This window comes from Euprymna scolopes, chromosome 28 (genome assembly GCF_053919585.1).
Source record: "Euprymna scolopes isolate OS-2025 chromosome 28, ASM5391958v1, whole genome shotgun sequence".
Taxonomy (NCBI): Eukaryota; Metazoa; Mollusca; class Cephalopoda; order Sepiida; family Sepiolidae; genus Euprymna; species Euprymna scolopes.
The window spans coordinates 54,798,999-54,811,808 of record NC_136509.1 but is presented as its reverse complement, the minus strand read 5'-3'; the positions used below and the strand labels follow the sequence as shown (position 1 = coordinate 54,811,808).

The 12,810-nt window shown below is 31.0% G+C and overlaps 1 protein-coding gene across 4 annotated transcripts in view; it reads left to right on the top strand.

Moving 5' to 3' along the window:
* Nucleotides 1–12,810, top strand: part of LOC145249633 (citron Rho-interacting kinase-like) — a 384,140-nt gene that overhangs the window by 73,733 nt on the left and 297,597 nt on the right. For all 4 annotated transcript variants that reach the window (XM_080111385.1, XM_080111382.1, XM_080111384.1 and 1 more), the window contains exons 7-13: nt 455–664; nt 1,013–1,160; nt 1,900–2,077; nt 3,209–3,467; nt 4,892–5,019; nt 7,075–7,237; nt 9,962–10,087. In XM_080111385.1, the coding sequence (XP_079967511.1) occupies nt 455–664; nt 1,013–1,160; nt 1,900–2,077; nt 3,209–3,467; nt 4,892–5,019; nt 7,075–7,237; nt 9,962–10,087 (1,212 nt within the window). The remainder of the gene's footprint in view (nt 1–454; nt 665–1,012; nt 1,161–1,899; nt 2,078–3,208; nt 3,468–4,891; nt 5,020–7,074; nt 7,238–9,961; nt 10,088–12,810) is intronic.

Genomic DNA, 12,810 nt, shown 5'->3' with positions numbered 1-12,810 from the left:
TCTCTTCAAAGAATTAAAAATTATCAGAGCCTTTTATTGTTTTGTTTCTGCATCATTTGCTAGTGAATTTCTGGTTCTGGCCATATAGGATATCAAGTTTTTTTTTGTTTTTTTTTTTGCAAAAGAACCATGTAAATGTCAACTTTTAAGTATTGCCTGAAAAACTTAATATCCTATATGGTCAGAACCAGAAATCCACTAGCAAACAATAAAAGTCAGGCCAGAACTGTCAGTGCCCATTAAATAGTGGCAATTTTCTAATATTACATGCATGTAATTGATAATTTGGGTCTTGTCTCGATCGTTGTTTCAATTAGACAGGTCTAAGATAATTATGGATTTGATAATTAGAAAGTTATCTTTAAAAAATGAGGTATTAATGCATTAATATTTCTGATTGTAAAAAGGAACAATGAAAATGTTTGTATGTTGACCATTTTTTTGTCTTTTCTAGGTATCCTCTCACATTCCAGTTGGTACTCCAGATTATGTAGCTCCTGAACTTCTTCTTATGAAATCCACAGAATCGGCTCAGCGCTATGGTGTGGAGGTGGATTGGTGGTCTTATGGTGTATGTGCCTATGAGATGCTTTATGGTAACACGCCATTCACAGGGCCAGACAATTCTAAATCTGGAACTTATAACAAAATTATGAACTATAAGGTAATTAGAGTTGTCTTCCCTTTATTTTACTCTTCCTTAGTTATTATATACATTTCCTTGTGTTTACAGAAAAAGTTTGTGAATGCATTTCTATAAGCGCTTCTGTGTGCCTGTCACGCTTCAGTTTTAAATTGCCATTTCATTAAAAATTTTAGATCCACCAGGCATCTCTATGTGGCTCCATCCATTAGTATGAAATAGTATTTTTCTCCCGCCATGTTGAGGTATAAAAGAGGATTTTCATTGCTAAACCTACAGATTGAATAAACGCATTTTAAGCACGAATCCATTCTTCTTTAAAAATTCTTGTTACATAATTCTATTGATTTACTTTTATGCTTTTCCTAGAATTATCTGAAATTTCCAAAGAATATTTCGAAAGAAGCTGTGGATTTATTGAAGAATTTGCTAACAGAAGCAAAATGCCGTTTAAATTACCAAAGTTTGTTGGCCCATCCATTTTTCAAAAAAGTCTCATGGAAGAATGTTCGCAAAGGTAAGTTGTGAAACCTAAGTAATTTATTCAAATTTTTATTGGTTCTGCTTTTTTATAAATTAAAAGATTATTTCAAAAGTGTTCATAGATAATTGTTTTTTTCAAATTTCTAATTTTTTTTCTATTCTTTTTTAACTAATTGTTTGATACAATTTTGGTTCATTTATAAACAAAATGTGCATTAGTTTATGAAGAAATAAAATGATATGGGTGGCATCCATGCTATAGAAATAGCTAAGTTATCTCCCTTTCAAACTAGTGATCAACAAATATCAGTTTCACAAACCCTATTCAATTCAATAAATCAGAGATTAATTTAGACTCGGAGGAAGGCAGACATAAATTGCCTTTTTCTGAAATCCAATTATTTATATAAAATATAGTTTTAAATTGTTGTCTCCTTTCTTTTATGTGTGAACCACTGGCCAAATCTGTTATTTCCATTTTAAAATAAAATGGTGGGAAAATGAAGTGTTCATTGTATGTTTGTGGGGTGGGGGAAGATTCCCCTTAAGACTTTGAAGATACCCAAAAACAACTCTTAGCTATGGAAATGGATAGAATTGGATTAAATGTAAGTTTTTTTTTGAATTGTCATTATCTCTGTACGATTACTGACTACTAGCAAAACTTAGCATTGATTGGTTATGACAAGGAAGTGACATATTCATGGTGGTATACAATAGCTGGTTAAATACTTTTTCTTTTTAACATTTTTTCTTTTTGTTTTCTTTGGTAGTGAAACCACCATTTGTACCGAGTCTTTCTGGTCTTGATGACACATCTAATTTTGATGAGTTTGAAAAAATCCACTTTACACCAAGATTTGAAGACTTCAAACAACGACGCGATTTCACTGGCAAAGATCTTCCATTTGTTGGCTTTACCTATACAGGAACATCTCCAAATGGGAGAAGGTTAGTTCCTTTTTCTACTAATAATATTGTATTTTTCTTATTGAAGAAAAGCACTTTTATTTACATATTTTAGATTTTGTTGAAAATAAATAAATGTAATTTTGAAAAGATCTGCTCTGAATGAATAGTTGCCTCGTATATCGAGCATTATTTTACAAATAAAAATATGATAAATCATCCTTTATTTTTTTATTTAACATCACAAAACCAATTTCTCCATTAGGCAAAATGAAAAAAAAAAAAGGGACATATGTAATAATAAAAATCATTGCGCTTGCTGATACATGGCACTAAAAAGATCCTGTGGGAAAAAATGTAATTTAATCAAAATTGCAAACATTATTAAAAAATAATGTGTAGAATAAAAATAATTCAAACAAAAAATATTCTAAAAAAAAAAAAAAAAAAAAAATGAAATAAAAAATGACACAAAAATCAACATTACTTCCAATACAAGTGGACAATCTGATTCAATTTAAGTAGAAAAGCAAAAGAAAATCAACTAAATTAGTAGAAATTTTGTTAGTTTAAGAAAAACAGTTGTATTAACATATTTATTTAAAAGAATTTGTTGATTGAAAAAATAGTTTTGAAACTGTAAACTTTTTGGAAATTGAAAATGTCTGCTTTGTATGAATGTTGCTGAAGCAGACAATATTTGCTTTTCATTAATGTTAACTGAACATTAATGAATGTTAAACCATTTTTATTATTGCTAAGTAATAACATAAGTAATAACAATGGTATAGTCATTTACAAAATGCATGATTCCATTAATTTTTTTTTAATCAAATGTAGATTTTTTTTAAAAAACTTTTTTAAAGCATTATATTTTCTTAGTAAATCAAACATGCATTTTAAATGTATCTCTAAATTTGTCTTAGATTAGATTTACATATTCAGATGTTTAAAGTTGGGATTAATTACCAAACAAATAAAAAAAACAAACCCAAAAAACCTCTTTAACCAATATACAAGAATTGATGAAAAACATGAAATGTACTCCTATATATATTCATACTTGTTTATAGACAAGTATTATGATGATATTTTTATTCCTAAAGCAAAGAAAAACTATTGGTTTCATTGTAATAAAAAGAACTGAATGATTTTTTATTCTCTTTTCTATAGAGAAACGTCTACGTCTGGTGTTAGCTCTTCAGAATCTGAGTATGAAAGTACAGATGAGGGTAAGCCCTCCAATGTCAAACTGACATTAACTGTCAATGTCACCGACCATCAAAAACTGACAAACCAATCAAAGTCGTCTGATTCCTCTGAGAGTTTATTGCAAACAGAACTTGAGGAGATGAAACAAAAAGTTGCCAAGTTAACGGATGATAAAAGAATCCTGGAAGAAGATCTCAACCTTTGCACAGAGAAATCTTCAGTAAGTTTTCATCCTATTTTTCAAAGATGCTGTTAGATGTGCTCCGTTTCCCTGCAGCATACACAAGTAGGATATTTTCCTTGATTTTGCTCTCATTTTTGGTAAACTTTGTTTCTCCATTTTTATATAGCATTTCATAAGCAAATTACAATGAAATATGCTGTAATTCTTAATGAAAATGTGGTTTTATTACATCTAAAGAAATTGATATTGCTTTGATCTTCGGATCTTTTCTTCCAGTTTCTACATTAAAACCACAAGCAAAAATAAGCGACTTATGACATATTCTTGCTAGTATATCACCCTCCCCCATAAAAAAGAAAGTTAATCTCCAGAAGGATAGCATCATGATTAAAGAATAGATATACAAATCCCCTTCCCTCTGAAAAAAAAAGAGGAAATAATATATTGTATCATAATTGTCACAAAATGTAAACTATTACATTAGATCTCACATTCAACATTGTTTTGGTCAGCAAACCAGCAAATTCGTTATCTCCTCAGAACCCCATTCCATCCTACAAGCCATTAAAAATAGAAAATTGGATAATCTCATTGTCGAAATTCTAAACCAATTAACCACCACAAACAATACCTAAAAAAATCATATTTTGCTGAAGATCACAAGGCTGACGTAATGGTTGAATCTTTATCTAGCATGGTACCTGATAAAAATATTAAAATTCTCTAAACTGGTCAAACATAAACAAGAAGAGTTGATTATGACTTTACTATACATAGGTCAGCAATATGGAACACTATAATGCAATAAAACATGTATTTATGTAATGTAGAAATTTTTGCATATTCTCAAAGAAAACTCAACTATTGTCTCAGGATTTTTGAGATGAGGATTGAAAATTTTCTATTTGGATTAATATCTTAATCTTGGTTGTTCACAATGTTTTAGCCAATGTAATCTTCAAACTTCTTCAGATGCATCTTTTCACACTTGGGAATCTTTATATCAACATGACCTAATAGTTAAGAATCAATTGCAAGTGAAAATATGACTGTTGGCGGTTCAATTCTTATTACTGGTAATAATAACAAAGAATAACATAAATTAACAGCTGATAGAATGAGAACAATATACTTCTGTTCTGTTTAAAATTCCATAAAAATTCCCAACTTCAACAAGGCACGATTAAAGAAGGTCAGAGGCTGCTTTAACCGAAACTTGAATACAACAACCAAGATGACATACACATAGAAATTAAACATGGTTTATATAATCTTTACTCAAGATTCTTAGACAGATTTAAGTTAATCAGGGGGGGGGGGGAAGGATGTTAAAACCATAACATTTGACATTGTCCCATTTCAAAAGACCTAAGGATTCTTTCATAAAAATTTATTTAATTAATTTTTAAATCAAGAATATTTTTTTAATAGCCTATTCTTTTTATTCTGATTAATTGTAGATGTTGCTGAAACGCCTTGAGGAAGAATTAGAAACAAAGCAGTCTGTTCGTGATCAAGGAGTGTCACTATTGAATGATATCAAAACTTTTAACAAAGAGTCAGAAGAGATTAAATGTGCTGTCACTCAGTGAGTATATTTATTTTTTCTGTGGTCTCGTCTTGTTTTATTTTTGTTTTTTTTTAATTATATATTCATTTACAGGCAAATCACATATGAAATTACTGAAATATTGTTTAAATAGCATTTTTAAAGCATTTAAAGATTAATTGAACTTCTAATTTGTATAAAATATTTAAAAAACTTTTTTTCATCAATAACTTTGCTGTTATTTATTTTTAATTTTGTTTTATTTGCTTCTATATAATAAATGACATAAGTTTGGTCGAGTATAAAAAAATATTAACCAATTATTGTCTTAAGATAAAAATCAGTATTAAAACAGTTAAGGGGCGGGGTCTAAGATTTTTTATTAGTGATTTTTTTTTTTCTTATCTTTGCAATAGTGTCAATTAAGTATTAGATATACAGAATTATATATTTGCATGTACAGAATTCGCTCCTATCATTATGAATTTCGGAACTCATATGCTAAAAATGCAGAAAATTCTTATTTTTGTGAAATTTTAACAAGTGGTATTAGACATTAATAATTTTCCCAAAATTTCATTTTCTTGAGAGTATTTTGAAGAGTTTTTACGAGGCAGTCGGCCATTTGAAAATGTAAATATTTCAGGTTTGCATAAATTTAATCTATTGTTATTAGATTCCAATTAAGCACAGTCCTCTGAATTTAAATTTCTTAAGACCCCTTAAACTTAAGCCTTACATTTTAGACATTTTCTATAATTTAATTGATTTTAATGAAATCAGAATAAATATCCTATACATAGTGCTTAGTATCATTATATTTTCATTTTTATCTTCATAGGGGACATAAAAGTGGTGCAAAATTGTCCTGTTTGGGGAACTGATTTCATCCATCATAGGATGGCTATTCTTACTGTGTGCGTGTATGTATATATATATATATACTGGCAAAAGTACCCGTCATTGACTGGGTTCAAAAACAGCCTACAGAAAATGGACTCTGATTTATGAAAGTATGATAGGTTATGAAAAGGAAGGGTTATAAATTTGGGTCGAATTTGAGGGTATCAAAACCAAAGCAAAAGATGATGAAAGTAAAAATAAAATAGATAAATCCCATAATTTATTATACCATACTTGTTCACACTGAAACACTTATCACAATATTCTGTGGATCTATATTAAAAAACCTTGTTAAACTTTGTGACATATTTCCATTCTATGGAGGTCAGGTGCGAATGAACATCCCATAATTTTATTATACCATATTTCTTCAAACTGAAACATAATTATCAAAGTATACTTATGCAGATAGATATGAAAAGTCTTTATTAAAGTTTGTGCCTATTTCCATTCTATGGAGGCCAGGCGCAAACGCAGACCCCACAATTTTATTATACCATCCCTATTTAAGTTAAAACATACTTATCAAAGTATTATTATGTACATCTATATCAAAAACACTTGTAAACGTTTTTATTTTTTTTAATTTTAAAATTTTTTATTTCCATACTTTAACGACCAGGCGCGTATGCAGACCCCACAATTTTAATGAATCATCATTATGCCAGATCAAACATACCCATTCCTGTGTCTCGATACATCTTCTATCATTATATTTGATCAGTTTTCTATAATAGTCAACCTTACAGGAGCCTATTCGTGACCAGACACACACACAGACGCTCAGCTTTATATTATATATATATATATATATATATAATTTTTTTACGTACATAAGTTATCCATAGACAGGCATAGTTTGATTTTTTTTATTTTTTTATTTTTATCAAGGATTGCACATACAACTACTTTGTCTGTAGTCTGACATTTTATCACTGAAGTGTTGTTTGAAAATATGTCTGTTTTTTATCACATAAATATGAAGCTAATCTTATTGTTTATATAAAAACATATCTGTGAAATGTTTAAATAAGAATAACTGTTTGCCATGTATTATTCAGATACTTGCAGGAGAGGATCACAGATGCTATACTTGTTTTATTTTTTACCTAATGACATTTGTATATATGTAAACAAAAAATTTCTTTCTTTCTCTGGTCATGTCTAATGGTTATGTTTTATTTTTTAAAGGGTGAAAATCGATGAATTGAAACAGATGGTCAAAGTTCTTCAAGGCGAAAATGGTAAAATGATGCAACAGTTAATAAAGAAAGACCATGTGATTGCGCAATGCCAAAAGAGACTGATGGACAACCAGCAAGAGGTGAAAATTCTTCATGAGCAACTTGATAAAGTAAGATTATTTTCAAATTTGATTATATATGTTAGTGATGAGATGATTCCAATAGTTTTCCTGATTTCGAAAGAATTACCAATTCCTTACTAAATTCCCAATTCAATTACCGATTCTAATTTGAAAATCTCTAAATATTTAACTATAAAGTTATTTTTTTCTCATTACCATAAAAACACTTGTTAAATCTGCAGATATTTTTTTGGTAAAATACTTGTGGGGGTGGGGGATGATATATAACTTTTAGTTTTACTGCCAGTTTAAAATCAATAAATATTTATTATTTTATTATTACTATCAGTAATGGAAGATTTTGTTTTAAATATAATTAAATAAAAAAGATAATTAAAGGAATCGTTTTTGGCATTGGAAACTTCGTTCAGTTGTGCTTTCGTGTTGAACCGTCTGGATTTGCATTTTGAGGATGCTGGCAATGGTCCTGTTGTCATAACTTGGATCAATAGAGAGAATGAGTTGTACAGTGGTGCATCTCTGATCTCACTCATTGAATATTGTGTCACTTTCAGATATGATAGAAGGCTCATCACTCTTGAGATTTGTACACAACTGGCCAACTAGTAGATGGTCTGTAACAAAAAAAGAAAACTGGTTTTCATCAAATGAAAATGGAATCATGTCGTCTTCTCTATGGCAACAGTTTTATCATTCCACCCTGTAAATGAAAAGAAAAGCAAAACAAAAATGAAACTAAAAATACAATGCCAAGCTAGTATATATCTAAATAGTTGTATGTAACTTTGGAAGGGTCGGTTATATCTTATTCAAAAGTGAAAAAGTTTCAATTGAAAATAATAGAAAATAAATGACACATTCAATTCAAACTTATAAATAACAAAAAATGGGAACTTGAAAAAGGAAGACCCTAAAGTAGCATTGCTCGCTCTGATCCTCATTTAGCATCAATTGAATGGTTCTCATCTTGGGGAGACTCCATGTTTTGACAAGCTTCTGGGCTTAACCTTTACCTCTGATCTGGAATGGAACACCTTCATCAAATCTGTTGCCAAAGCCGCTAGAAAAAAGGGTAGGATCCTTCTGCCGCTCCAGTAGATATTTCACTCCTGATGCAATTTTCTACTCATATAAAAGCCAGGTGCAGCCAATGATAGAGTACTGTTGCCACATCTGGGCAGGATAAGCTGCAAGAAGCAGCTTATCCTGCCTTAACAGAATTCAAAATAGACTTCATAGCTTAGTGGGGGTTCCCTCCTTGCCAAACTTTCATGAAAACCTCCTTGCCAAACTTTCATGAAAACCTCTATCTCACAGAAGAGATGTTGCGAGTTTGTCTCTGATGTATCGTTATTTTCATGGAAAGTGTTCAACTGAACTTCAATCTATGGTCCCCCCTCGCCAAACTTTCACAAGAAACACTCGTCTAGCTGTAAACACTATCAATAATTTCCCCCACTCTTTATCTGTGCCTAAACCTAAACGTAGATTCCATGAACAAAGCTTCTTTCTTAGAACTGCACGCCTGTGGAATTGTCTTCCGTTTTCCTGCTTTCCGGCTGACTACAATATGGTTGTGTTCAAGTCTAACGTAAATAAGTTCTTGATGAGCCGTTCCATATAAGTTATTAAATTTACCAAATTTTCATTACTAATGATTACTATATTGACCAATTTCTACTGTACACTCTTTAACCCTTATCCTTGAGTGGCCTCTGGGCCTTGGTAATGTGGTGATGCCTTTTTAAAAAAAAAAAAAAAAAAAAAAAAAAAAACACTTGTCTAGCCAAAACCACTATTAATAATTTCCCAGACTCTTTATCCGTGCCTAAACCTAAACGTAAATTCCATGAACAAAGCTTCTTTCTTAGAACTGCCCGCTTGCGGAACTCTCTTCCGTTTGCCTGCTTTCCAGCTTACTACAATTTGGTAGTCTCCAAGTCCAACGTAAACAAGTTCTTGATGAACCGTCCCCCTAACTAATCTAATTTACAAAATTTCCACTATTTATGATAACTATCTTATAATCCTATTGACTAATGTATACACATTAACCCTTATCCTCGAGTGGCCTCCAGGCCTTGATAAGTGGTGATTCCTTTGTTAAAAAAAGAAAAAAAGCTGTTATTTGAGATTCATACAAGCATTTTGTCATTTTAGAAAAGAAGCCTTTTGTTTTTATTTCATGGGAATGCAGGGTAGAAAATTGTTTTTTCTGTTGATAAAATATTTGTGATAAAATAAAAATCTTCTGCTCCTCTATCTCCGAAGAGAACAACAGGCTATCCTGCTGTGCTAACAGCAACCTATTGCTCCTCCTTAATTGAATAATATATTAGCCAACCAAGGTCAAAAGATATGTGTGTTAAAGCAACTGATTAAATTTTTAATTGTCTATTTGGTATTTCTATTGATTTTTTGTTTATTTCCCAAAAAACTTATGCTGAAATTATGTCCACATGGAAGAGCATACTGTACTACTGAAAGAGAGAGTGATTCTGAAAATGGTTGTGGCTAAAAAAAAAATAATGAATCATGAGTGCCATAGTAGCTAACCATTTCGATATGATGAGCTACTGTCTGATCAACCTGAACTGGGTCATCTGGTGTAGTGTGTGTGATGTTGGAAGACCGGAAACACTTGGTTAATCCAGGAATGTCACTGATAGTTTTTCTGGATGAATCAGATGTGTGTTCGCAGATAATTCTATTTTTTTTTTTTCTCCTTTTGTTTTATTTTGTTTATTTAAGGAAAAACGAAGGTCATTAGAAGATCAGAGAAAAGATTTGTCCCGATTGCAAAATGCAGAAGAAATGTGGCAACAACAGATTGAGATAAAGAAACAACATATCAATGATTTGCAGGATTATATTCAGGTGAGAACACATAACAAAAGTATGCACTCGGCTTGTAAAATAATGTTTTTTTTTTATTTAACAGTTTTTAATTTTGTCTGATTTTTTGCCGATTAGTAAGGATTTTGTTTTGGAATTGAAACTTTATTTGCTGAAGGAATTATTTCTGTTAATAATAATTCACGATGAGATGAACGCATATATGTTAACTTCTTGAAAAGAAACGGCATGTTGGAGACTAACTATACATACATGGTTCGTAGGAGAAAAGAATGTAAATGCTATTGCTGCGGTTGAGGACATTACGCTAGAGTAGAAGTGCCACAGGCAGGCAGTAAATCATAATTAATAGGCAACTTGACTATTGTGCATGAATGTAGCATTTCCTATTACTATGTTTTTAGTGGGAGTAAGACAAATTTGAAAGAAACCACGTCATTGCTTGAATATTGTTTAAGTCTGTAATCAGCTGTTTCGATTGTGCAATGTCAAAAATGTTTTTATTTCGCATATGCTTGAATTTAATCATAATTTTGACTTCACTAAAGCTATGATAATCAGATATGCACATAACATCCAATGAAGAGATCTTGTGGAAGTGGCTCGAATAATATTAAAAATCCGGTTTCTTTCAAATTCCCTTTGCTTTTGCCAAAATTATTTGTGCTTATTAAATCAGAAATGTGAGTTCTCTACTTTTTAGTGGAGATCCACTTTTTATTTTAAGAAAAAGCAGATTTCTGCTTCAACAACTAGACTCTTCTATTTGTTGATTTTTTTTTAAATAAGAAAAAGTTGATTTTTCTGCTTGTGACAGTTTTCTCCAAAAATAATTTTCAAGTGAAGGCTAAAATTTTAAACTGTGAAAAGGATAGGGAAGTTAGATGTTGTTTCATAAAGAATGATGACTTGTTCTTTCCTCCACATATGCACTTAACATCTTTCTTTTTTAATTTTGACTTTTTTTACTTGCAACTGACTTTAATTTAGAAAAAAGTTGTTTTTTTTATCTTACCCTCTCTCCATGCACACACGGGACCATGGCCTCCAGGTTGGAAAATTCATCTCAATTTCAGCTTTTTTTACCATTGACTACTTGTATCACTATTAAACCAAGACTAAAAGCTAATTTTGTTTCACCTATGTATCCACTATTGGATATTAGGTTTAATAACCAAACTTCATATCAGCAAAAATTATCTGGCTTCCAACATTTCAAGCAAACAGAATGTACAGTAGATAACATCCAATTCATTTTAATAGACACCTAATTACCATCCACATATACACACAAAAACAAAACAAAAACGGTTTTTAAGACTAAACAATCACAAATCAGCTATGAACTCTGAAATGTTTTTTTTTGTTTTTTATATGAGTGCTAGAAATGAAAGAATTATTTGTGCTTAACAATAAAGTGGATGCATGTACGTTGGTATTATGGCCACATTGCTGCTTCCCTGTAAATTACAACTTGCTTGTATTCCAATAGTCAGATCAAAGTACTATTTACCCCCCCCCCCCCAAAAAAAAAAAATTGTAACAAAAGGTTTCTCAACTGATTCTGGTAGGTTTTAATGTACTTTTTAACAAACTAAAAGTTTACCAAAGTATGCCTCCCGGAAAATTGTGCTTTTTTTTTCAAAATGGCGTCCAAGATGGCCACTGAAACCTTTGAACGATCATAACTCTATAACTATCAACTCAAATTTGATGATCTTGGTGTCTTTTGAAAAAAAAAAAAAAAAAAAAAAAATAAGATAAAAACTTTTGGATTAAAAATGGAACATTTACTAGAAAACTGTCGAATAGGCAAAAACAACATACATAAATCGAAATTCCCTGAACATCGTCCTTGGTCACTAAAACAACCTAAAATCATTCTAAACCTATCAAAATACACCAAATCTAACACACAACCCACAATTTACATAGACCACTTAAATGACATATTGGAGCAACATCCAAATTGGACACACACACACATATATATATATATATATATATATATATATATATATATACACTGGTAGCTCTAAGGATAAGAATAAAGTCGAAGTGCAACCATTTGTAATAACATCATAACCTAAAAATGCCTACCAGACAACACATCAATGTTCAGTGCTGAAGCCACAGCCATAGATTTACCTTATCCTTGAACTCAACTATAACAAATACATCATACTTTTAAACTCACTATCAGTGTTAACATCACTAAAAAACAAAAATCTAAACAATCCTCTGATCATCAATCTCCTGCAAATAATCAACTTCATCACCCAAAACAAAGATATTACCTTTTGTTGGATACCCAGCCATGTGGGACTAACAGGAAATGAAAAAGTAGATACAGCAGTAAAACAATCACTCAAAATGGACTCCAGCAACACAAAAGTACCCTACACTGACTACAAACCCTTAATCAATAAGTTCATCATATCCAAATGGCAAGAACTATGGAACTCATGCAAAAAAAAAAAAACTTTATCAAATCAAACCCATCCTCAAAAAATGGGCAGAAGTTAGTTTCCAACAGGAAAATGACAACAAAAGACTTCAACTAGGACATACCGCTGCCACCCGTATCTACTAAACTGCACCCCATGTCAAGACCCCTATACAGTGAAACATATCCTAACCAACTGCACAAAGTTCAGTCAAACTCGAATAAAATATTATCAAGAAAACAATCTGAAAAACATTTTTCACAAACTTGATCCTAAAACCTCCTAGAATTTTTAAAG